General features: G+C 39.9%; 2 protein-coding genes across 2 annotated transcripts; one reads left to right on the forward strand and one right to left on the reverse strand.

Annotated features, from left to right (window-relative positions):
* The first annotated feature begins 1,593 nt into the window (after window positions 1-1,593).
* Window positions 1,594-6,101, forward strand: trim59 (tripartite motif containing 59). Its single transcript, XM_085371017.1, has 5 exons — window positions 1,594-1,634; window positions 4,362-4,666; window positions 4,770-4,991; window positions 5,083-5,292; window positions 5,477-6,101. Exons 2-5 carry the CDS (start codon window positions 4,412-4,414, stop codon window positions 6,080-6,082), a joined length of 1,293 nt encoding a protein of 430 aa, XP_085227143.1. The 5' UTR covers window positions 1,594-1,634; window positions 4,362-4,411; the 3' UTR covers window positions 6,083-6,101.
* A 1,489-nt stretch (window positions 6,102-7,590) lies between these two features.
* On the reverse strand, window positions 7,591-26,918 carry smc4 (structural maintenance of chromosomes 4). The gene is made up of 24 exons (XM_085370318.1): window positions 26,870-26,918; window positions 25,369-25,520; window positions 24,173-24,363; window positions 23,445-23,636; window positions 22,245-22,421; window positions 20,089-20,253; window positions 19,571-19,698; window positions 19,185-19,325; window positions 18,543-18,693; window positions 16,547-16,711; window positions 16,232-16,465; window positions 15,945-16,130; window positions 15,694-15,855; window positions 15,315-15,540; window positions 15,113-15,189; window positions 14,388-14,540; window positions 14,093-14,219; window positions 13,631-13,820; window positions 10,426-10,570; window positions 10,032-10,205; window positions 9,578-9,760; window positions 9,077-9,309; window positions 7,947-8,130; window positions 7,591-7,828 (listed from the first exon to the last, which is right to left on the reverse strand). The coding sequence occupies exons 2-24, from the start codon at window positions 25,508-25,510 to the stop codon at window positions 7,664-7,666; spliced, it is 3,891 nt and encodes a 1,296-aa protein (XP_085226444.1). The 5' UTR covers window positions 25,511-25,520; window positions 26,870-26,918; the 3' UTR covers window positions 7,591-7,663.
* Between the last annotated feature and the right edge of the window lie 429 nt (window positions 26,919-27,347).

The raw sequence follows: 27,347 nt of genomic DNA on the forward strand, positions 1-27,347 counted from the left end.
GCATTTGGTGGCTTTTGGGCTTTTTTTTTTTTTTTTTTTTTTTGCCTCCAGTGTATTTTCTTTTTCTTTTCCTTTTTTATGACTTTGTTTTCCAGCTTTTAGTTTCATATCGCTTCTGTAAAGGTGATTGATGACCATCGTACTCCATCCTCACACCACATCCCTAACCTACACACCAGATATGGGCTTGATGCTGTGAAATTGTTGACACCTTCACTTTATAATCAACCAAATGACCTGTTCCTCCTTGTAACTCCTTTATTTTCCCCCACCCCTTTTCCCTTCAATTAACAGCAAAATCACTGCTTTGCAGTACTGTTGCCATAGCTTTGATTGTCACCAAGGGAGAAGAGGACAATGGCCATTTCACGTAGGATTGTGAATCATAACCTTTGCATGTACTAAACTATAGCACAGTTATTTTTTTAGGGTATTTTAGTTTCCTTAGGCTGTGGATACAGTGTAATTTTCATTTTAAGTAAAACTGTGCTTAAATGTTACATGTTTCTCCTTCCCCTTTTCCCTCACTAGTGTCTGATTTGCTAAATAATCTATATGGTTTTTGCACATGTATTGCAAAGTGAGGCCTGACGTCTTTCTGAAGGTGTGCTGGCGGGTTTTTATAGGTTTTGACCTGCCAGCAAAATCTCAATATGCATCACTCACTCAACCACAATCTGTTGTCTTTCAAGAGTAATCAAAGGATACTTTTTAGTGAGAAATTGAGTTTATTTCAGGTGGTTTAACCTCCCCCACTTTTTTTTTTTTTCTCAAGGTCAGAGGGTGTCCCACACATCAGACTGGAGTATGTGGGTTTTCCTGAATAATATATAAACCCATGAACAAGTTTGCTGTAACTTTAGTACCTGAGTCCTTTAGCCCCATTACTCCCCTTTCCTCTTTCTGCCAGCTAGGTGTACTACCCCTTTAATTTTTTTTTTTTTTTGTGTTAACTTCAAACACTGTAGTAATGATTACACATTGTGCTCATAAATAAGCCTTCTGTTTGAACATAGGGGTATTTTTTTTTTGCAGCATTCCTTGTTAGCAAACGTGGTTTCAAATTTAAAATTACGACTGGGAAAGAAAAAATAAATAAATGAATGAGGTGGCTTCCCCCCCAAAAGCAAACTCATTTTTCGGGGGAGATAGGCTACAGGATAGGTTGTCTTCGAGAAAATAAATAGTGAAACCCAAATCGAGAGACTGCGTGTGTGTGTGTGATCTGTTGTGTGTCCCTGATAATGTCTTCGCTTCTCCTAACGGTTACAATTTTTCAAATTAGGGGAAAATCGAGTCCTGATTGGCCAGAGAGGCACCTTCTGCTCGTGCGTGGTACGGAAATAGCGGCGCCTCTGGGTGCTTTCGGAAAAATGGATGACCGTGAAAAGGGGTTTTTAAAAAATGCATAATTGCGAAAAAAATAGCTACCGCTTATAGTTATTATTTATTTGGGGTTTTTTACTCGCAGTCTTTACTATACGAGCATGCGCTCTAGAAGTCTAGCGCCTTTTCCCGTTTTCTTTCTTTCATCGCTAACAGGATTTGCGGGAGTGCACGTGAACGCAACACGCGTAGGAGCTGACAGGAAGTGAAAGCTCTGTTGTTGGACAGACGCTTTCTCCCAGCTGACGGTGAGTTTGGTCTTGTTTTTGTTTTGTTTCTTTTGAACAGGAGATTTCTACACGAAAAGTGGTGCTTAAGTTGTTAAAGTTGGTGGGGTTTCTTCTTTTTACGTCAAAACTAGAATCAGCAGATGAGGAAAACTGCTATTAAAGTAGTGACCGCAACTGCTGTGTGGCTAGCACAGTTAAAAAGTTGAAAACATTCGGGTAAAGAGCACATTTTAATAATGTACACTTTTTAACGTGTTACTACTTTTTCCACACACATTAAGAATGTAAAATATGACGCATGAGTGAAAACTGAACTGTAGCAGTCTCTGCCGCTACTTTACACCTCGGTGTAGATGGGATTTAAAGTAATGCTTTTGGATGTACACTTCCATACGTGGAGGAGACCACGTTTGGCTTGATGCCGATTCGCCGCGGGCAGCTGGACATCGGTCACCTGTTTGAATCTGGGCGCCAAATTGGCCCCAGTCAGACTCCGTGTATGGATCAGGTTATGTAGGGGACAGATGAACAGCGTGTCCTCACAACAAACTCTCTCTCTCGCTGTGTGTGTGTGTTGGACTGGGTGGGTGCTGGCAGAGGGCCTCCTATTGTCGCTGCGGTCCTGGCTGTAACAGGAGGAGAGAGCACACGAACACTACAATATAACCGATCCGGTAATAAGAGCTGAGCCCTTTTTTGGCTGTTCTCATGTTTTTCAGTGAATGATCAGCTCTTTCTCACATTGGTTAGATTTGAACGTGTTTATAGGATAAGTATACACCCAGATTACTTTATCAGGTAATCTGAGGCACTCTAACACATAATGTTCAACTTTTTTTTTTTTTTTAAATGTCAATAAATTATTTAACACTAAGACTGTAGTTAGGACTGTTTTACTAACCTGTGTCATCTCCAGTGACACTGCAGCAGTGTGGCAAACCCTTCTCAGTGATCTGAAAATGCATTCTGAGCTAGATCTTCAGGTAAAGGTTTTGGCTGGTTGCCTTTAGACCCACCAATAAAGGAATTGTCCCTAACCAGAGTGTTTTCATAGGTATTCTTATGAAATGCTAGCAGGGGAGACTGTTAGTATCAGTGCTGAGCTATCAGGCGAGGTAATAATGCCTTTTTAATATGATAGCCTAACTAAGGATCAATATGGGCGCTAAGAGAAGAACTGTGGGACTGTATCAGGGGGTCAGGAGTGGCATAGAAGTATGTGAGGTGTGTGGTAGGAGTGGCAGATGGCTTCAAAGTGGAGGTGGGATTATGTCCAGGATCTGCTCTGAGCCCCTTCTTGTTTGCAGTGGTGATGGTCAGGCTGACAGATCTCTGTGGATTGTGATGTTTGCAGACAACATTGTGATCTGTAGTGGGAGCATGGAGCAGGTAAGACAACCTCGGTGGAGGTGTTCTCTGGATAGAAGAAGAACGCAAGATATAACATGCGTATGAATGAGAGCTAGACAGGTGTAACAGTGAAGGTGGATGAGTTTACATACCTGGAATCAACCATCTAAAGTAACAGACAGTGTACAAAAGAGGTGGAGATGAGCGTTTGGTTGATGTTACGATATCATAGCAATGAGAATGAAAGGAAAAGTTTATGAGATGGTAGTGAGACCTGCTGTGATGGTTTGGAGACAGTGGCAGTGATTAAAAAGACAGCATTTGGAGGTGGCAGAGCTGAATATCCTCAGATTTTCATTACGAGGCACAGGATTAGAGATGAGCATATTTGTCACACTTGCATTTTTCAGATCATCAAACACATTTTCACATTTTAATATTAGACAAATATAACAAAGGTAAATGCAAAATGCAGTTTTTAAATAATGATTTCATTGATTAAAAGAGGAAAAGTTATCCAAACCTGCCTGGTCCTGTGTGAAAACCGAATTGCCCCTCTTGTTAAATCATGGATTAACTGTGATTAACCACATAGTTTGGAAAGCTATATTCAGTTTCACTAAACACACTCAGGCCTGATTACAGGCAGACTTGTTGAATCAAGAAATCCCGTAAAATTGAACATGAATGACGAAGTGAAGCAGACTAAAAGATCTCAAAAAGCAACACATGCCAAGAGCTAAAGAAACACCTGGGATACAAAGTCACTGACATATATCAGTCTAGAGTCAAAGGTTACAAAGCCATTTCTAGGGCTTTGGGACTCCAGCAAACCACAACGAGAGCCATTATCCACAACCCAGAACAGCGGTGAAGCTTCCCAGGAGTGACTGGCCTACCAAAATTACTCCGAGACCTCATCAACGACTCATCCAAGAGGTCACAAAAGAACCCAGAACAACATTAACAACATCTGTTCGTGACCTCAAGCTGAAGTGCACTTGGGTTCTGCAGCAGGACAATGATCCAAATCACACCAGCAATTTCACCTCTGAATGGCTAAAGAGAGGCAAAAATAAGGACTTTGAAGTGGCCTAGTCAAAGTCCTGAGCTGATTCCGATTTTCAAACGATTCATTCTCAAAATCCCTCCAATGTTGCTGAATTACAATAATTCTGCAAAGAAAAGTGGGCAGAAATTCCTCCACACCTGACACACCAGTTCTTGCTGGTAAAGGAGGCCCAACCAGTTATTCGGTTTTTCACACCAGCCTTGTAGGTTAATAACTCGATCCTCACAATAGATTTCAGTTTAAGTCTAAATTAAGCCCCATATTCACTAACACTTCATTTATTTCTCTAAACATGTGCAACAACTGTTTTTATATCCTGCCAGATTTCCTCTCCCCAAACCCTCACCCCTCCACCTGAGCGCCAGTCTCCATCATGGACAACCTAGAGGAGGACCTGACGTGCTCAGTGTGCTACTCTCTGTTCTCCGACCCACGAGTCCTGCCCTGTTCACACACTTTCTGCAAGACCTGCCTGGACAACCTCCTCCAGGTGTCGACTAACTACTCCATCTGGCGTCCGCTCCGCCTGCCGCTAAAATGCCCCAACTGTCGCAGTGTGGTGGAGCTGCCCCCTGCGGGTGTAGATGCTCTGCCCACCAACGTGTCTCTGCGGGCTATTGTCGAGAAAGTAGGAAAGAGTGACTGAGATGAAGTGTAACATGCAGTCAGAGCTTTTCTCTCTGTTTGTCTTCATTGGTCTCACATCTGTTTTGCCTGTGTGCCGTCCTCAGTATCAGATGGACAGTGAGCCGCGACCACCTTCCTGTCCGGAGCACCACAGGCAGCCTCTGAATATGTACTGTATCCAGGACCGGCAGCTAATCTGCGGGCTGTGCCTGACGGTGGGGCAGCACCACGGCCATCCCGTAGACGACCTGCAGGCAGCTTTTATCCGAGAAAAACTGACGCCGTCACAGCTTCTGAAAAGGCTCTCTGAGGAGAGATGGGCACAGGTGGAGATGACTCTCAATTTTGCAACACTCAAAAGTTCCCCAGTTATTAAAGTTTAGTTTACATGTAAATGAATCTTCTCTCCTCTGCCAGGTGTGTGAGCTGGGGGAACAGCTGGAGCAGGAGAAGGCCTGCTGTGAGGGTGTGGTGAGGCAGGACCGACAGGAAGTCAACCAGTTTTTTCAAACACTGGAGGTGGTGCTGGCCGGGAAGAGGCAAGCCTGCCTGGACGCTCTAGATAAAGCTGGAGCTGAGGTGTCGCGCGCGTATGACCCTCTCATCCACCAAGTAAAGGAGCTACAGGTGTGTACATACACCAGAACTATAAAACCAGTCATCAGACAGAATTATTTAATCTAAAATAAATCTGGAAAGCAGAAGCAGAAAAGGTTTGTTATTTTTAGTTAGTTTTTTTTCCAATCATATTATTTTCTGTTTTTGCTCCTGTGGCATGAACCTGAGCCAATAACAGTCCTGTTTCCTGCAGGAAGAACAGCTGGATCTGGTGTCCTTGGGTTCGTCAGTAGAGGATGAAGACTCGCCCCTGGTCTTCTTGGAGAAGGTGCATTTGTTCAGAGAGCGGGTGGAGGAGTTCATTAAAACCCCTCTGCCCTCTGTGATGACCCTGTCCGTCACTCCGCGGGCAGCAGAGTACCTCCAGCAGCACTGGCCTGTCGTGACCATCGGGAGCTTGGAGGAGGCACCTGTTCCTAAGGTGCGCTGCTGTGCCAGATGTGGCGGTGCTGGGAGTGAAGCTGGAGGGGGTCGCTCCAGCAGAGGGGTTCAGGACGTGTGGGGTGAGCTACAACCTACTACGTCGGTGGTGCTGCTGGGGCTGCTGCTGCTGCTGTTGGCGGTGCTGTGGGTGAACCCGGTCGGAGGGGCGTCACTCGGCTTCTCCCTCATGTCTTGGCTCAGCCACTTGGTCCACAGCCTGAGCAGCGAACTCATCACCTGCGTGTGGGACACAGTGGGGAGGGCATATACCGCGGCGGGGGTGGCTGTAGATAGATGGAGTTCACAGCTCTCTGCGGTGGGTGTTAGGGTGTTTGAGCACCTGGCTGCCTTATTTAAAACTCTGACGTCTCGATAAGAACGGCTAAGCAGGTTCAGAAAACCTTTAAATGTGTTTAGATTTTTTTTTAAGTCTCACTTCCCTGTTAGTGTAGAGACGGAAAGAATCCACCCTAAAACAGTTTGTAAACAGCTGCTACTCGCGATTTTACGTTCCCGTTTTGTTTAACAAAACGAGAGCCACAATGGTGAATTAGATTTTGCTGACGTCTGCACAGCGAGGGTTTGGGACAGTGACCTTTTTCATGAACAGGAAAACTTGAGGTCCTTCTAAACAATAACAAAAAGTCAGCCAATAGATGCAAAGACTGAACAAAAAACATTAATAAGATTCATTAGAAATGCCTTAACCACAAGTATACCTTTAGTCACACTCAAAAGGTTACATGTATGTATGTATGTTTTCTCTAATGTGATTGTTCTGCACAAACATTTCAAAAGCTTCCTGTAACCTTCTGTAGGTGCACTTTGTGTAGCTTTATATCCTTTTTCCTCTATTATTGTGTTATTGATTTTGCTCTTCTTTGGACGCATGTTACTCTAAATAATGTTCAGAACATCAAACACTAATCCATCTTGAACCGTTCGGTCATTCTCTGTCCAGTCTTGCTATGGGACATTTCAGTAGCTTTTCTGCAGTTTCTATACATGGGACACAAGTGCAGCAGGCTACACGTAGAAGCCCTCACACGGAGCGATTTACAGTGACTGGTGCAGTATGTGAAATTTAGAGCCTGGTGAGTGGAAGCAGACACTCATTGGACCTGAGTTAAAGCCACCACAGATCATGTTGCAGTGATGCCGAGCGCCTCCCTGACTGTGCCTTTAGCCATCATGCCTTCAGCTCGCCTCGCTTAATAGCTTTACAGTAATTCCACCAGGACCAATACATCGTTCCCAGGACAGAGCTTACCTTAAAAAAAAAAAAAGAAAAACAAAGAGCCCCTAAAATGCTGCCCTGATTTACAGTCAACTTTTAAAAGTTACTTAATTTTACTCAGTTCAGCTCTTTACTGAGTATCCAGCAGATATCTGTGCAGTGATGCAGACTCTGCACAGGCATGATACAAACCAGGATTTTATATGCTGCTGAAATCAGACTGAACTAATATAGTCACACCTGTTGTAGTGTTTGTACTTTTATAAACTTCAGCTCATGTATTGAAAATAAATTTAAATACTTGTGTCGTGCTCAGTTTTTCCAAAGGTGAGATGAAACATTTTGTGCTGCAATGAGAACGATTACTAAGTGAGCTCCCTTTAATGAGCCAGTAGTGTCAAATATATCTGCAGTTTAAGTTGTAAAGGGAAAAGCTTGCTAAGGTATAATCAAACTCCCTACATCGTTGGCTGAACCAGCAAAACTCCAGTATCACTGTAAAGACAAATTAACTACACATTTAATATAAAAAGGATTTAATTTTAATAGTACATCTCAGATTTTACACAGACAGCTGCTGTAACAAATGCAAAACATTTGTCAGCACATGAGAAAACTTTCTTTAAAAAAAAAAAAAAATAGCAGCATTTCATCATAAAGAACACAATATTTACATGATGTGTGAAAGGTAAAGTAAAAGAGCAAACAGGGTTCTTGGGTTTAGGCAGTGATGGCGTCGTGCTCTTTAAAGACGATGGTCTTTGGGTTGATTCCCACACTCTTGGTGGTGTTGTTAGTTTTGTAGATGCCGATGAGACGATCAGCGATCTCGAACATGTTGTTCCTCAGGGAAATGATGATGAACTGTGCGTTCTTTGTTTGCTCCTGAAAGAAAAATATATTTCCTTTAGTTTTACACCACCTTGCTGCTTTTTAAAGTAGCACTACTACTCAAAAGGGTGAATGTTTGAGGCATTAACAGAATCAACCGCTCCATACTCACATAAATGTAACAGGCCACAATGGAGACGTTCTTGAAATCAAGGGCAGCATCAATCTCGTCCATGAAATAGAGTGGTGTGGGCTTATAGTGGTGTAGCGCAAACACCAGAGCCAAGGAGCTGAGGGTCTTTTCTCCTCCCGACAGGTTAAAGATCTTCTTCCAGCTTTTCTTGGGAGGACGAACACTTTAAAAAAAAAAAAAAAAAAGTTTGTTTGTCTAGCAAATGCATCATCACCCAAAAAAAACAAAACAAAAAAATACTCATGTTTCGACTGTGTGAGATCTTAGAAAGACGCTATGTCATTCATCTCCAGAAATTGAACACACTCCATATTTTAATCTGCCTTCATGCACAGCCTGAACCTGCTCTCAGTGCTCGAGCTCACACATTTCAGCAAACGCTGCTTAACACAGTCCAACAGCTGTGTGCAGCTGTAACTGTGCTATTTTAAACTTCATGAGTAAAAGTACATCACATGCTTACACCTGACCATGTGCAGGTCAGGGCATTAGTGATGTGTGTTGTTCAGTACTGTTACTTGTTTTTAACAACAGTATCCTTCATTTGAGTCCCGTAAATGTTAAAAGGAAGATTTGGGATCAGTTTTAATAATAGAAGAAAACAGACGTACACTAAAAGAACAGTTTCACTGTGCTTGGCAGAAAATTCAGAACATTTTAGGAAGAGGTCAGAGTGATGTAAGAAAAAAAAAAAATCATAAAGCCAGTTCTACAAAATCTGAGGAACATAATTATAATGAAATGAATTAATCTCAGACTTTTAAATGCCAAAAAGATAACAGCATTTGGAAAAAGGCAAATAATAAATTATTTTTATCCCTCTAATGTGAAAGACAAACTAGATCTCTCAAAAGGTCTGAGAGCTTTTTTTTGTGTTAAAGAATTTAGATTTTTACAATAAGTCTGCCTGAACATTTGTTTAATTCGAAGCAGGTAGGATTTAGTTTGGTTGTTAGTTTATTTGGATTGTTGGGATGTAAACAAGTGTTTGGTTTTTCTATCAGATGTCCTCGACATTAATGAAAAAACTGAATTGATTCAAAAGCAAGCGATGAAATCTCTGCACTGATGAACCTCACAGTGATCACCTACAGTCACTCATGCTTTACCTGAACATGATGCCCTCAGAGAAGGGGTCCAAACTGTCCACGAGCTCCAGCTCTGCATCACCACCCAGTGTAAGCATCTGGTAGTTTTCCTTCAGCTTGTTTGTGATCATGTTGAATCCAGTCATGAACTCATTGAGGCGCTGTTTGCGCAGGTCCTCGTAGCCACGTTTGAATTTGTCCCTCTCTGTAGTGATCTCATCAAGCTGGGCGACACGCTGCAAGTAAAGCTCCTCCTGAGAACACGAACACGCAGATTGAAATTAAAATTAGGCTGTGAGCTCATTTCCGTTTTGATAAATTCTAAACACAGCTGCTTAAAATAAAGCTATAAATGGACCAAGAGAGTACCACTAAACATGCTCCACACATTGGCTGAACCAGCATTAGATGAGCCAACAGATCCAGAAAAAACAAAATAAAACAGCAGTATTAACAACAGTCACTGAGTTTCAGCAACAGCGAGTTGTTAGGTAGCAGGCTGCCTGTCACGCCTGTGCATACCTTCTTCTTGTACTCTGCGATGGCCCCGAGGTTGGGCTTCATCTGAGCACACTGGGTCTCTAATGTGATCATCTTGTTGATAATGATGTTGGGATCTGAGATTTCATCGAGTTCAGCCGGAGTGAGCACAGGGAGTTCCTCTGCTGGCTTGTCCTCGATGGTATGAAGGGACAGCTTGGAGGCCTGTGGAATAGAAACAATAGTTTTTACTATTTTACACCATCATCCTGTAGAGCAAGCAAAGATACAAATCAAAGGGCCTCAGATATGATTAAAGCATTCACAATTAGAAAATGAAAAAAAAGTATCAATATAAAACAAAGTGGGTCTGATATCACTGGACTATTTTTGTCCCTTGCTTTAAGTTTGCTGAGTAAATCTTCATTAATGTTATTGTTACAAGAATAAAACTATAGTAGTACATCAATTCACAGCAACACCTTTCCTCTCCCACCTCTTTCTGCCAGTGTTTGATTTTGTTATTTTGTTCGGTAATGGTGGCCTCGATCTGCTCGATGCGGAGCCGGACGCCTAGGGACTCCTCCTGCAGAGCGTGCTCCTGCTGCTGCAGCGCCTTTATCTCCTTCAGCACCCCCTGATACTGCTCCTGCACATCTGGCAATGCAGCCTGGAAGAAACAGAAAAAAAAACAACTAACATCAGCCCTTCACACGTTAATTTTTTTTTCTTACAAAGTGCAAGTGGGACTGCAAGGTTTTAAAACAACTTGCTAAAAATGTAAAATCCTTCTGAGAAAAAAAAATCAGTGCAAAAAAAAAAAACAAACAAACTTTTTTTTCCTCCTGTGAAGAAATATAAAACAACCAAAGTGGATGAAAAGTTCCAACCTCAGCCTCCTGACAGTCTTTCATGATCTCTCCAGCCTCGTCTTCCAGTTTCTTCAGCTGTTCTGTGAGTTCAGCTATTGACTTCTCATTCTCCTCCAGCTCACGCTGCACACAAGCCACACTCTCCTCAAACTTCTTCAGGTTGCTACAGAGGAAACGGCAACAGTCAGAGTTGGTGACAGACACATGATATTAGAAAGATTACTGCTGATGATCAGTAGTGGATCAAAAACATTACAGAATGACTGCTGAAGAGCTAATATATTTGTCTACACAAGGATCTTACTCTAACCCAGGCCATCATCCTGCCTGCACAGGAGGCCAGCTGTAAATTGAGCAATGTTATAGCAGCAGCTTCATCCGTCTACACTGGATGCGTTAAGACAACTGAAGTAAAGGTCAGCGCCATTCTGGGAACAATTCAAAGCCTGAAACACAACTGAACATATGTGCATATAAATATCAAACAAATCAAATAAATCGTGAAGCACAAAAAACAAACAAAAAACACCCCACTGAGTACACAAACTGACACAACCAAAGTAATTTAACATTTTATCCACATCATCTCTCTCCTTATCAGTTTGTCGTCAACAGTATTTAAAAAAAAACTTAATAAAAAAAATTGTGTATTATAGGGCTGCCACAAACGATTATTTTGATAGTCGACTAGTCACCGATTATTTTTGCGATTAGTCGACTAATCAGATCATCATCCATTAGACGTAAAACTACAGCTTATTGCACCAGCAGCATCTGCTCTTATATAACTATCATTAGCTTACAGCTTTAAGTGTTTAAGGTCTGTGCTAACTAAAAATAAAGACAAGATGATAGTTTATTAAATTTTAATGAAATTTGCAGATTGTTTCGGTGAAGTTTAATAAACTCCTTGCTATCTAAAATATAACAGGACACTGGAGTATATTCTGGAGCATCTCACACTTCTGATAATCAGCTGTCTGCTTGACGTTTATTCAGCTGTGTAAAAACTATAACTTTAATCTCAGACAAACTGATTTACTCAGGAACAAATAAAATACTAAAAAAAAAAAAGCCAAACAATAACATTTTAAGTTATCTAAGTGACTCATATATATTTAACCTGAGTAGCGAAAGACAGCGGTGGGTTTGAAAACGATTTGCGGGGAGTCCGGTGTTCTCACGGCGCTAGTGAGCCTAGCCCCCGGCTCGCTAACGAGCTAGTGGGTAACAGATGTCTCCGAAAACGTCGGAGCGCTTTTGAAAATATGTGGTGTCCTGATAAACTGAGCAGATATTTGAGGTTTACACAGCTACATTCTCGCCTGAAAATATGTTAAACGTTTATTTTGTGACCCAGAAAGAATAATAAGAGTAACATTAAAACTAACTAGCTGCCGCCATTGTTGGAAACTGCGCTGGGCCGCGCTATGAATTCTGGGACACAGCTGCTTCTTCTTCTTCTTCGGGGTTTAACGGTAGCTGACATCCTTGTACATGCTGCCATCTTCTGTTTCAGTCCGTTATTACACTCTTAAATCCTGCCACTTATTCCTGCGTCTTTTGTGATCGTACAAAGTTTCAAACGACGCGTCGACTATTAAATCAGTCGTCGACGATTTTGATAGTCGACGTAATCGTGACTAGTCGACAAATCGTGGCAGCCCTAGTGTATTAGTTATTGTCTGGTAATGAACTACTGTCAGACAAAACACTTGTCTGACAACTCGTTTTAAAAGGCAAATATATATCCCAGGTGTCCTACCTGACTATTCTTTTTGTGCCGTGAGGGTTTAAAAAAAAAAAAAAAGAACAAAAGTGATTTGACACGGCTCATAAATACTACTTGTTAAAACAAAAGTAATCCCTGCACTGCTGCACTCTGAGGCCGTTATTCACATTAATATGGCGCGTCTGTACAGTCAAATCTCATACTTTGCATATTACAGAGTGAAATTCAAGGTTAGAAACTTGGCTCGGATCTTAGAATAAAATCTACTGTGGTTAGATGCAGTGCTACCCAAACACAGATTCACTTAAACTGCAGTCACAACGGCTTCTAAAAGATTAAAATCTCTTTCATACACAAAGTGTGTAACTGTGGTGGTAGGTTCATTTGTCTAAGTAAATGTTTTTGGCTTTCAGACCTGCTTCCGTGTGTCAGTTCATAAGCTCCCACTTTGTTCGTAATCGACTCAACAGCTTGTCATGCCAGACAAACCACATCACACACAGACCAAGTGTGTGTTTTTGCTACAGCGTGCTGCCAGGCTGTCCTGCCTACATGATCAATCTTAATGTTCCAGCCACAGACACCAAAGACTAGACACCCAACACACTCACCACTGCCACAACACTGATTAATTCAAAGAAACCAATGACAACAACAGGAGACAGGAATTTAGTGACAGAAACCCAATGCTACTTACATGTGATATTAGTATTGAATAGTCGTAAGAAAAAAAGAACAAAGGAAAAACAAACAGTATAGGGTGTCCCCTCTTTAGATAAAAGGGAGAGATACCTGCTCTTTCATTACAAAATAAACTACTCTGAGAAAAAAAACAAAAAAAAAAAAAACAAACATTCCCCAGTCTCTCAGAAGGAGCTGATTCAATACAAAAACTTCCATGAAGCCATGCAAAAAAACAAAACAAAAACACTTTTATACTATGAAAGTTACGCAGCGTAACTTTCATAGTCCATCAGGCGGCATTTTGGTAAAATTTTGGTGGCAGCCTTCAGCCCCCAAAATGTCATGTGGCCATCTGTGGTACTTATGAAGTCACAGAGGCTCAAAAAGTGCCAAAATTTCAACCCATTCCTGTGTATTCTGCACACTCCTAACTCTGAAAATTTTCACTATTTATTATAATAATGTTTCTGTAAAAAAAATAAATAAATAAATAAAACCACCTGATTTTGAGGGGCTTGGGTGGGAGGTACTGAATGACTTTTCATGGAATCAACCATCTGTCCAGCTGCATGGATAATTCAGAATATTCCTGCATATTGTAATATTACTGAGGGGCATGATACCAGGTACAGATAACTTTTATGTTCTTTGTATAATTTAGGTATTTAACCTGTTATGTACGAGCAGAGACTCATACACATGTCAGAATTATAAATAACAGGCTTCACAGTGATTTCACCAGTAGCCACTCGTCTACGATCAGTGGATGCACATGTAAATGAGTTTAAACAAGCATAATTTCCTCACCGGCCAGCTGTCTTTATGGCCACTTGGGCTTTGGTTATGGTAGAGGAGCACTCATCTAGCTCCTTGTTGATCTTGTCAAGCTTGTCCTGCTGAGCTTTAAGCTTGTGGCTGTTGATGTCTACAATCAGATTGTGGAGCCTTTTCACCTCATTTTCCACCTTCCCAGCCTTACTGGATGCTGCCTCGTAGTCTGATTGAACAAAAAGGAACAGCATATAGGAGAAAAACAAAAAACAAGACAAAGATATTTGTATTAATAGATTTAGAAGGATTCAAGAATTAAATTCATGTATACACAAAAGCTAATCTGGTTATTAAGAGCAATAATGTGACAAGATTTTTTTAAAACAAAATTACACTACCAAGTGATTATATATTTTTTTAAACATCTCAAGAGAGTGAACATTACCATATTTAAATGATTAACAACAGTATTTCTCTTTAGTGTTTACAGGACATTACCTTGTTTGAAGGCCTCCAGGCTCTTTTCCATCTGTTTCTGTTTGGCCTTGTCTGGGGCAGCTGCCAGCACATTGGCTTCAAGTTCCTTGATCTGAAGTTTCAAGTGAGTCTCTTGGTCAGCTAAACTCTGAGAGAAGCAAAGAAAAAGAAATAATTCAGATTTGCAAACACAAAAAAATTTTTAATCAGTCAAAACTGTCCTATTTGATGGCTTACTAATAGCAGGGGTTATTAATTAGATCAAAAACACAGCCAAATGAGTGTGAGAGGAGCAGAATGAATGAAAATTATGTACAGTCATGCTGTTGGTGTATTTTTCCAAGGTGTTCTTCATGTCCCGGAGCTGTGGCCGCAGGCGCTGGATGTTCTCTTCTAGCTGCAGCTTTCTCTCTTGGCATCCCTGCAGCTTCGACACTTTCTCATTTAGCTTGCTCTCCATGCGGTCAAGCTGCAGAAAACAAATGAAAATCATCATGTCCTATACACAAATGCCTAGCTGTGATTATGTTTTCTACTATCCATCACTCCTGGGAAATGTGTATAAAGTAAAATCTCATGGCAAGAATTATTATTTTAAAAGTTCACATCACTCATGTGGATTAAGGAATAGTTATTCACTCTGAAAGGAGACCTTTCAGAGTGAATAACTAAGAACTCCAAGCTCCTGTCTTGAAGTTTTGGTTTGCAATAAACACTAAACAGACAGTCCGACAGATACAGTAGTCTGGTGACTAAAAATGGACTCAAAGATAATGTTTCACTTTAATGACCAGTTAGTTCGAAACCAAGAGAGAGTTTCACACACTTTTAAATGTTTATTGAATTCTCACATTGCATTTTGTGGTGCCCATTATTATTGATACTTGTGCAACTAGTACTGAGAAGCTTAGGCACCATCTGCTCTCATAGTCCAGATGTATCTGTGGACCATTTGGTTGCAGAGGCAAAGATCATGTATGTGTATGCTATGTTCAATTAAAATACAAGTTGTATTAAACATTATAGCTTCAAACAATTTACCTCCACCTGGGAGACTTCAGTGCCAATAGAAGAGCCCATTCTGCCCTTCATGACTCTTCCTCCTCCAGTCATGGTTCCTGTGAAACATTGGAAAATTATTCAAGCTTTTTAAAAAATTTAACCAAATGATCTAATTGAGAGGGTCATAAGTATATATATTTTTTATTGCGAGCAAGATAGACAGAAAAGATAAATCACCCACCCGCCATCTCTATTATCTCTCCCTTCAGGGTGACCACTCTCCAGCGTTTGTCTTTTTGGTAGGCTATCCTTGTGGCCTGCTCCAAGTTTTGGGCCACCAGCGTGTCCCTCAGGGCAAAGTAGAAAGCTGGTCGCACACTGTCATCGTTCACTCGCACCATGTCAAAAAGACGAGGGCTGTCTTCTGGGGTGCGAATGGAAGCCATGCTCTTCTCCCATACTTTCATCTGTGCAAAGGAAGTTTAGATGAATGAGAAGGAGCAGCAAGATATGGAGGCCATCTGAAGGCACAATATTTCACAAAAAATATAACTAAAGTCGTTAAGACTTAAAAAATTATATTTCGCCTGACTGAAGTTCTTTAAATCCTTCATATTTACCTTGTCAAGACCAATGAAGGTAGCAACCCCAATGTTCTGTTCTTTTAGGAATGTGACGCATTTCTGAGCCGTGTCAATGGTATCAACTACAATGTTGTCTAGAGCACCACAGCTAGATGAAATGGCCACATCATACTTCTCATCTATGGCTCCCAGATCTCCCTACAGGCATAAATATATTTAGAATCATTAATCAATAGAAACAAGCGAAGGAAAGTTGTTGAGTTCTGCAATTTTTGTATTTTCTTTACCAATCGTCCATAGATGCCGGGGATTCTGCCACTTTTCTTCTGCTGCATGAGGGCATCCAGGACTTTTCCACGACTGCGGTTCGAGGACAGGGAGCTCTTGGCTTCATCTACTTTCTGCCTCAATTCCCTCACCACCTCCCTTGTCTCATTATCAGTCTTCATCAGTTGCTCCAACTCTTCCTCATCCTGCAGAGAAACAGAAGGCAAAAACTCAAAACACATGATGGCTGTAACACAAATTATCCACAAAATGTTATCTAACTGACAGTGCTGATGTTTGGTTCTACCTTCTTTAGCTCCCGTTCTCTTTCAGGTATTTTGACCTCCAGGTCTTTGATGGCGGCACGGCGCTCCCGCAGTGTGTCAGAGGTCGTCTGCAGTGTCTGCTTGGCTGTGTTGAGCTGTGTCAGAGCTGTGTTGTGGCGGCTAAGGTAGATGTCAAGCTCCGACTGAGCGAGGTCCATACGAGAACGGGTCTCATTTACAGCCTTGTTGAGCTCCATGAGCTCCTTTTCTTTTTTCTGGATTATACAAGAAGATTGTTTGTTTTAAAAACAAAGTTTCAGTGAGCACACAACAAAAACCATGATGTATACAGATACCTCTTTGTCCTGCTGCAAGCCGCTGGTCTCTTCCTTCAAACTCTCCATCACATCTTTAAGTTTTTCTTCTTCTTTCACCTTCTGCTGCTCCAGTTCTTCTTTGCGAGCTGTTGCCTCAGAGATGGCCTTTTCACTGCTGGCTGGTATACCACGCACTTCCTCCAGCTGAAAGATGAGCCAGACAGGACAATGTGCAAAAGCATATGAAATGTGTCCAACTCCAAAATCTAAGCAACAGTTGCTAGATTCCCTCCCTCCAGGTTAACTTGACAACATCAGTAGTAAACACTTCTACCACCCACCGAGAAACAGCCGTTTACTTCCTAAATTAGAAAAGATGAAACAAGAGAAGAGTGTGGGAGATAGGAGGTGCAAGTTTGTTGTTTTGGGTTTTTTGACAGCGACAGTTACAAAGAAACTGTGCTACGCATCCAGACACAGGCCAAAACACACAACTGTAATCAACTATAAACACATATTCAGGACTGAGCAAGCTCTGGTTAAGACTGGCACAACAATCTGCCACTTGGCAGGGCTGAAACAAGCCAAGGAGTGGTGCGTGTGTATAGTCTATGTTTTGTAGGGTTAACTGCGGGTGAAATGTGAATGTAGCTGCTGGGAGCGTTACACAAGCCAGGCCATAGTTGACTACCATACAGCAGAACACTGCTCCCCAGAGGTCTGCCTGCCTCTGCCCAGCTCCCCCTCTGACCAAGATGTTTCCAGAGCACAGCCATTGTAGGTGGAGCAGATTGGCTTTTAGAGCAGAGGTAAATGAGAATATTCTGACAGTCATGAGACAACTCTTGGTTACTGTTAAAAAAAAACAAAAAACTCTTAAGTTCGTGTTTAAGCGACAAAAAAACGTGAGTCTAAGAGACAGGACGACCGAGAACTGTGAAACAGAGCACACACACTATCAACTTGTGCTACTTCGCAGCCCCCTAGTGGCTACTTTAAGACAGCTAGCCCTTCCGGACTCATATAGGGCTTTATTTTTTTCCTGTGAATAATGTCAGTTAATTTATAAAAATACAGAAACTTGACTTTACCCAAAGAAAGAAGACACACACACACACACACACACACACACACACATATACATACATATATATAAAATTAAAGCAAAGCCCCTATACACACTTGGATACAAAATTATCTTTCAATATCATATGGCATTTGTGCTTCAGACTAAAAATGTGTCAGCAACATTCAAACACTTGTGTACTAAGTTTCAATATAGAAAGTTTTGCTTTGTGTTGCTATGGCTGTCATACATCCTCTGCCAGCAGTCAGACCTCACTTTGTTCTGTTCACACAAATATGTATCATCCTTAAAAGATGACAGAAAAAAAAACAAAAAAGAAACCAAAAAAAAAAAAAAAACCCATAAAAATAAAAGAAATTATTAAAATATACAAACTAAGGCTAGTTTTATATTTTGCATTTAGTATGATTGGTAATCACTCTGTAAGCCCAAGTTTAAAACAACACTGCTGACAACTGTAAAACATGAAGCCGTGTGTACTCGGTGGAAAACTTCTCAGCCTACAAATGATTTTAGTAAATGAAACACTGAACAAAAATGCTAAAATGTAGTTTCTGTCATATATTTATTTTAAGTAAGTTGCTGTAAAAGGGTTACAAACATTTTTTTCCTCTCTCTGCTTCAAAACTGTAGCCATGGTGTTTATTGACAAGCAAAAGAAAATTTATTTTTAGTGCCCACGTTTCTGTCTTGGGCTTCATACAAATTAAATACAGTAACTCATAGGGTAACCATGCCACTGGTTACTTTGTGTAACCTTGTATTTGCAGATGGATTTGTATGCTAAATATCAATTAAATAAAAAAAGGGACAAAACTACACCATACTGACAGATTGTGTGTCTGTACCTCTGAATCACATGTGAATGCCCACTGTGATTATCAGAGTGGCTCTAATTACTCTGAAACAATTGTGTAAAAGTTGTCTGCAATTTAAAGTCCAACACACCTTTTCTTTGTCCTTCTCCAGCTGCTTCTGCAGTTTCTTGTTCTTGCTCTTTGAGTGTTTAATCTTCTCACGCACTTCAACATCCTGCAAATCCAGCTGGGTGAACTTCTCCTTCTGGGTTTCAATGTACTTGTTGAGCTTATTTTGTTTCCTGGTGGAGGAATAGCTTTTTTACTGGGTACATTCAAGTCCATCTACTGAAATATTATATAAACTGAAAAAATATACAAAATACATACATTAAGCGCATGTATATGTATGTATGTATGTATATATATATAAAAAATACAGTATACTTATTATTAATGTTCTTCCAGTTTTCAGTTCCTGCACATTATTTTAGAGATGATTTGTCAGTTTAAAAATTATCTATGGTCACCAACCCAAAAATTATGAGAATTATTGCATATATAAATTTCAAGCACATACGCTTCTTTGTGTAAACATTTTTGTGTGTGTAAATAAATTAGACCCATGTTTGTTACACTTGATACACCTTCCAGATAAGAGATGCTTAAGCAACCAAGAAAAATAAATAAATAAAACAAACAAATACAAAATGTTACTAAGTCATAAAAAAACTGAGTAATGTGGTAAAAGTTATATTGGTTAACAGAAGGAGAAGAAATGCAAATGCCTCACTTTTCCACATTTTTGAGTTCTTGGTTCATTTTCTCCATCTCTTCTGATAACTTGGCATTTTTCTCAGTGAGCTCCTTTGTGTCCTCCGAGATCTTTTGCTTTTCCTGCTCTTTATCAACCACACGTTTCTGCAGATCATGACTAATGACAAAGAGAAAACAGAGAGAGGGAGAAGGAAAAAAAGAGGGGAAAAAAGTCTGATAAAACTTTATCATTTACATGGAAAGCAAAAGACTATGATGTTTGACAGCAGAGAAGCATGCCCAGCTGTTCTTTTGAGTATTTGAAATGGAGAAGTCTTTTCTGTACAACTGCTGGGTCTGCATTTTTATATTATTGATGAAATTTTTCCATGTACAAAACAGAGGTGGTATTGGTGTACTCACATGTAATACTGACAGAGCTGACACTTGTGTTTGAAGATGTCATTTTCCAGGGTGAGGAACTCCACAGCTTTATTCTTTTCTCCCTCCAAAGCATTCTTCTCTTTTTCCACCATCTTTACTCTGTTTAGCTTAGGTAAACAAAATAACAGTATTTTATGTCTGGTGATAAAACTTAGTTACTTGCATAGTATAAAAAAAAAAAATCAAAAAAAAATCAAATAACAACTTTAAGAAAAAAAAAGATAAAAAGCTTGTCAACATGGTAACACAGTACAATCAACAAAAAATAATTTTCAATAAAACCCAATTATTAAATCTACTGTATGCTTCATAGTTTCCTGTCAGTGCATCATTTTCATCTCAGACATGTGTACTGAAAGTACCCCAAAACATACACACACATAAGAAAGCCTCATGAGCCTCAGACTACTGAATAGATGCTCAACAATTGTAGTCCATACACAGGAAGGAAAGTTGGTTAGCTAAACTGTGTGAACAGACAGTATTTGAGTTGTCACCTTCTCTCCCCTCTGCTCATTGAGTAGCTCAATGCGGCGAGCCAGAGTTTGGATGGGTTCCTTGAGACGGCAGGAGCCAATAATGTCCTCCAGGTACTCCAGCATGCCCTCATCATGCTCTGTCTGACCTTTAGGCTTCATCATGGCAATCTGCTCCACCTCACCCTAGGCAAAGTCCACAACAGCACATTGGCAAAAATACTGCTTGCACCCATTCACAGAAAGCCAAAATGAAAATGGGTAATAATAATTTGTAAAAAAATAAAAAAAATCTTATTTTTAAATTATCCACATGTTTAACCATTAGGGTGTGGCCAGCTGAACTTATGGCTCTAAACTTGACTTAACACTAGTTTGCCACACACACACACACACACATACACAAATCCTGTGCAAAATAATAATAATAATTTTTTAAGTTACAAATCATGAGTATTTTTTTACTACCTTTACTCAAAGAAGCTGAAAACAAAGAGTGTAATTAAAATTCAACTACTTAACTGACTAAAAAAATAAAATAAAAAATAAAAACAGAAATCTGTTAAATGATTAATTTCTGTAATCACATGCTTAACACGCTTCAGAAATACTAGTGCTAAAATAAAAACATTGCCTCACAGCAATCACCGCACATTAAAAGATGCAAAATTTATCATATCCAAATTTAAGGTGGTTGAAAAACAAATGCTGGTGTAAACATGCAAATTCTGATTTCGGGTAACTACACCAGTTACATTTTCACATTACTGTACATGTACTACTTGGCCCAAAGTTAGGGACAACTCTACAGTATAATTATATTTGTCAGAACATGTGTTCATTTTTATTTATTTATCTTAAATAGGCTGGCTAGAAAAATATTGCCAGGTAAGAAATTTCAAGTCAAACAAAAAATAGATCTAGTTGTAGTAAAAACAAACCAAGTCTCAAATTGGGCTTTTATTTATGTCTAGGGTGGGGAAAAAAAGCAGCTCATATATTACTTTTTATGTATGAAAGAAAGGAGAAGCCAGTTAGAGGAAGGAGGGGGAAATCCCACGTCATCCTCTGCTCTGACCAGTGCACAAAATAGACAGCTTTCCCTTTGCCAGAGGCCTGGAAAAGTGACCTTGGAAAACAAACTCAAGCCTCTTCCCATAGTCATGCAGCCATATCACTGACAAGAGACATAGGAGTGTAGAAATGGACATGCACACATAAATACAAAAATATCGAGCAGAGCAGGTTTAAGTGTTCACCTGAAACTATCCCATTAAAAAAAAAACTTAATGGATAAATAAAACTGCGAAAACAATTTTTTTTTTTAAAATCAGCTATTCTGCTTTACTCAGTTGTAATCCTACATGTCTCTGAGTTCATCAGTAACAACAGGCAATAATAATAAGAAGAAGAGAAGTAGAAGTATAACAAGTGAAATGATTTAAAAGTCAGAGCAACACAGAGCTAAATAAAATATAAATAAAAACGTAAAATTATGCAAATAAAATAATAAAAAAATATTCAGGACTGCATTCCATTCACAGTTGAGGTAAATTGAAATAAATACATTAAAAAAACTAAACAAACAACATGTTGAACCAATAATAAAGCCATGGTAATGAAGGGTGTTTGATCCAGCCACACTGAAGCAGCACTGCTAATATTGGGGTTGGGGTCTATTCTCACACGCCAATATTTACGTGCTGCTAAAGCGTGGCAGGTACATGGGAAAGGGAGGGCGGGGGCTAACCTGTCCCCACTGGTGGGTCAGCCTCAAAGATTCCCCCCACAAGAAAATCTTAGTGACTTATCCAACTACAGCCACTCACATGCCGGTCCAAGTGTGGATAAAACTGTATCTTTTCCTTAAAATCCTAAAGCAGCAAATTATGGTTCGCACCTTTTCCACATTGTTTCAAACCATGATGCGCTGCTATAGTAGTCTAAGGGCTGGCAGAGGGCACATCTATTTTCCAAATCCAGTGCAACAGGTTATTCCCAAAGACAGTCATGGTTTAAGTTATATGAAACACTTTGACTCAAAGTGGACTAAGACATGGGTAGAGAACAGAGAGCAGGAAATCTTACAAAATGGGATGGTCACAGCAGGGGGAAAAAACTAAACTAAAACAAAAAGCAAAGCTAGAACTGGAAGAGGAAATTGCATAAAAAATTACCTGTAAGATCAGAAATCTGTTGTGGTCTAGGTCAATACCATGGCTTCGCAGTAAGGCACCCACTTCTTTGAATGTGGCTTTCTTGCCATTGATATGGTAGGCTGAGGAATTGTCTTTGTTGGCAGTCCTGGAAACGTAGAACTTGCTGTTGGGGATGACTTCGTAGTCATCTCCTTGCTGATGGGGGAGGGGCAGAGGACAGAGAGCAGCTTAGAAGAGCAGTTAAGAAGAAATTCAAACAGCTCCACACAGCAAATTGCAATATTTATAACATTTATAACACTAACAAATACATTAGGATGGCTAGGGCAAAAAACACACTACATTAAAAACAAAATAAGAAAAAATGGCTTCTTTAAAAAGTATATAAAGCTGGCCAGAGTAACATGCAAATACACCCTATACATACTGGAGTGTATAGAGTGCAACATATGAAGAGAATTAAAACAGTTTATTAGATAAAATAATGACAGTGAAAATACAGCATAAAACAGAAAATTAAGTACTTTTAGAAGAAAGTTTAAAACTTTTTGTTTATACTACTTCTGATTTTTTGTTTTTGTTTTAGATAATAGTTTAAAGCTGATATAGCACACAAAATTTGACCATCAGTTTAAAAACTTGATTTAAATTTACTTGGAGCTAATGAAGCAAAGAGAAAGGCTCAGACACATTTATGAGTACACAAGGCAAAACACTTTCTCACACCCCCTGTGGCAGATCAAATATAGAAACGTGTTTAATTCTTTGAACTACAGTTCAGTCGTTTTTCAATGTAATCTGTCATCTTATCCACCCTACTGAAGTTCTCTCTCAATACAAAAGCCACTTTTTTTTTTTTACTTTTCACAGTACAGTTAAATGAGTAGAGGCTAATTACTGAACTGCAATTAAAAAAAATATATTTAAAAATAGAGGGATCAACTCTAGCACAATATGAACTGACTATGGCATGTGTGGGTGTTAGCTGTAACTTTCATGACTGATTTGAGTCTTTGTTTAGTCACTGTTGTGATCACTATGCAGCAATATTATACAGAGAACAGAAAAAAAAATATTTTTTTAATTCAACAAACACCACTATCCTTCAGAAAATATTTCTTCTCATCTTTCTGCATTTGGGCTACCCATTTATTAATTCAGAGTGAGTGCAGCATGCATATGTGTGACAGAGAGATAGATATATATACACATATATACCTTATCAATAATCTTTTGAAAGTGCACCTCCACAGTACAGCTTTGCACATCTTTGTGTTGATCAGAGCTGTGAATCAGCACTGAGAGCTTTTTCGACCTGATCTTTTGAGCTCTGTATCCAAACACAAAGAGCATTGAGTCTATCACATTGGACTTCCCACTTCCATTTGGACCAATGATGCAGGAAAAGCGCTAAGAAAAAGGTAGAGAAAATAGAAAAAAATAAAATAAAATCAATAATGTAAAAACAGAGTATATCCTGTAGAGTTAAACAGTAACATTTTATTTCAGCAAGACTGCAAATTTGAATGTATTCCATGGGAGTGTAGTTAAAGTTGTTTTTAACATAGATAAATTATTTAGTAACAAAGAAACAGGAAAAGGTATGAAGAGAAAGTTTACAGAAACTCATAATTTTCAAGAGAAGTTAGCACCCCACTAGATCACTACCTCTTGTGAGATACTCACTAAATCAAAATGGAGTCTGACTTTTTCCACTTTGATTTTATTTAAGGCAATGATGCTAAAATATAGCAGAATAAATTATTCTGTGACATGTTCTCTTTTCTACTACACGAGGCAAAAATCTATGGGTTTTTATCATATGAAATTAAACGGGAAAAAAATAAATTAAGAGTGGGATACACAACAAGTGATGTTAAATCTGTGACACATCAGAAGAGTATTTCCCAGGCAGGGATTACATGTGTAACCATGTTTGGTCGTACCTTGTGAAAAGGCCCCAGAATCTGCTCGCCTGCATATGATTTAAAGTTTCGATTAACTAAATGTGTTATCATCAGGCGAGGGGCGCCCGGTTCATTGGTCATTGCTGGGGGCGGAGGTGGAGGGATGCTACCGACAATCTCCTCCAAACTTCTATTATCAACGGTCTCGGTACCTTCCCCGTGAGACGAATCTGTGGCACACAAAAAGTACAACTTTTATTCTTCTGTTCGAGTCGTTTCAGGTGGGGGGGGGAGACAGTTGTACGTGGGGGAGGGGTAGAGAAGCATACTCGCGCACGCACACACACACAAAAAAAAAAAAAAAACAAACAAACAAAACACACGCACCAAGTTACAAGAGCAGTCAAAGTACGACTCCAGAAAGAAAAGTTGACAGGCGTTATTTTCCTTTGTTCTGCAAACAAGAGCCAACCCCAAAAAAGAAAGAGACCATGGCCGCTTATGAACGAACCCACATTATAATCCAAACGCTCTCCACCAGAAGCGTTTGTACGTACTCAGATGCGCCACATTGTCGATGACAAATAACTAAAGTGGAAATCTCAGCCATCAGCGTCACATTTTCACTCATGCCTGTCTGTGCTCAAACAGAAACAGGAAAACTGGTGTTTTGTGATAATAATGTGTAACGCAGAAACGATTATGTTGCCATCACACAAAGCCACAACGACCTGTCCAAAATCTATTGTGCTCACATAAGCATAAACAAGCCAAGATGTCGATGTTTGTCAATTAAAACCTCGCAGCCAGACACTCAGTGAAGCATTTCAACATATTCTACAAAATACAGACATCACCCACTGCTTATGTGCATCTTATAGGGTTCGCATACAAATCAGTAAATATCAAGCTTACAAGAATTAAGTCAAACACCGCTCTGATCTACTACACAAAGCACCTCATTTTTCGAAATAAATTACCTCGTCTGCTGAGAAGATTCGGGGAAGAAGTACACTCGGCGTTATCAAAATCATCTCCAAAATCATTTTATTGATGACTGGCACTTTAGTCAAAAATATATCAGCCATTCTAACTCAGTGTTGTTTAAGCAAGAAGAGAAAAAAAAGCTTTACAGCTGTGCCAATTGGCCCCTACCAATACAGCAATACACGCAAAGGCTTTGACTGAACAACTTATTTAGATTCACAGACACCAAAACACCCTTTGTTACTTGCCAGTTTTCGGCGGTGCCTCCTCTTGGCCATTGGAGTTAGTTTCTTGAGGGGGTACATCTAGCTCGTCTTCGGAGTCAGACTGCGACCCTTTCCCTCTTGGCTTGGCGGAGGCAGTTGAGCTCTTTGCAGTTTTAGATGGCATGACTTGAAATCTGAAGGGGTCATTGGTAAAAAGGGAATATCCATGAGTGGTTTTTGTGCCTGTCAATCTCTCAACTCCACTTTTAGTCGGTTACACGCAGCTTCTCTGTCAGCCTCTAATCATTACCACAGTCAGATCCTATTGACGCCCAGCTAACTGTTAATCGGTATATTTTGCATATCTTAACATTGCTGTTACAACAATGAGTCCAGCATAACACGAGTTACTCCTGCTGAAAACGTTAAAATGAGATAGCACCAATCCGATGACTGCACAGAATCATAATCTATTTCAAGTTTAAAATTAAGCATCATTTGTCTTTAAAATAATTAAAATAATAATCCCATCCTTTCACAGAACAATTCTAGTAGGCATCTATATCACGCATTTTATTTTGCCTCGCGAACCTAGGCGGTAAATAACGCAGCAAAAATAAGGTTAACGTCACAGCAAGTGAAAAACGACTCAGTTAATGTGCAAATAGCCTAATTATTTTCCTCCTTAGCTCTCTTAGCCTAGCCTGCGTTACACAGCCGCTGCTAATGTGGCTGAAGTTGGTGGTGAAGACCCAACGTCCTAAATTGATCGAGGTTTCAAACCGACACTAATATTAACTTTCATCCCCACAACGTTTTTGTTGGGGCGGAGGCGTAGACGAGCCAACCTAACTCGCTAGGTAATTGGTACGCACATTCAAACAACTAATGCAACGTTACCCGTGTTAGCATAACGTTATAATTACATTCACGTTTGCCAAATAAGTAACTTGGCAATGGCAGCGCAAACTCTGCCACGCTGTTTTTACTTGCTAACGTTACCGTTAAGTTAGCTGTACTACTACTACTTCTGCTAAGTGATTGGCTAACTATATGAAATGAAATATCGCTGCGACGCTAAAGCTAACATAGTGGCTAACTTAAACTATAAAAGGTATGAGTTGCTGGGCTCTATAAAGTCAAATGCAGTGTCGGCATAAACGTAACGCAAATCCTATCCAACGTCAACGTGTTATCTGATATGAAAGAAGTTGTTAACCCTAGTATTAAAGTTAAACGAGTAAATACATTAGAGCCCGCCGGTTATGAGCTATTTGCAATGCGAGCATTACTTTAACGAGTCGGAAATGTCGCTATTAGGAGTGAGTGTCACTGTGGGTTTAATATAAGTTAAGACGAAACGTGATTAGGTCTCATTATTTCTCTTAGAATGTGTAATAATGGTCTGCTCGCTTTCAATCAGAAGCTAACGTTAAACCTTAGTTTAACTTGCCGTTACTGTTAAGTCCCTCTTCAAACGTAATACATTTCAGCAAGTAGACGGAACCCAGTCGTTACTTTCCGCTAAAATACTTCCATGTACCTTCCACAGTATAACCACGATCTGTCAAGAGTCTTCCTTTCAGACCACAGTCGCTATTACGCAAAAAATAATCGTCAATCCAAAGTTTGGCAAATATAATCCAAAAAATTTACTCCCGTGTCACTCCGACTCGCTCTCCTTAGTTGACAACTCAAACTTGTAAATGGCGCCTAAACCTCGCTGTCGAACCAAATTCGTTACAAACTGACGCAAGGCACCATGGAACGTTCAAAGGGCGGGGGTGGGGGGACGAAATTCAAAAAAGGGGACGAAGCCAACTCCGTCTCACTCCAAACAAACCGCATTCACATGACTATAAAGAACAAACGAAAAGGAATAAAAGCCATGCAATGCTTTTACAGCAAATTGTTCATATTATTCAAGTTTATTCTCATAAAATGCCTAATGTTGTTCCTACGTCTTCAAACGGTTGTCTGTAGTACGATAAAGGACCTGCTCCGAGCAATAGTTTATACTT

Source organism: Diplotaxodon limnothrissa, linkage group LG14 (genome assembly GCF_057381915.1).
Source record: "Diplotaxodon limnothrissa isolate DT_005_m linkage group LG14, D_limnothrissa_male_GT1.1, whole genome shotgun sequence".
NCBI classification, from domain to species: Eukaryota; Metazoa; Chordata; class Actinopteri; order Cichliformes; family Cichlidae; genus Diplotaxodon; species Diplotaxodon limnothrissa.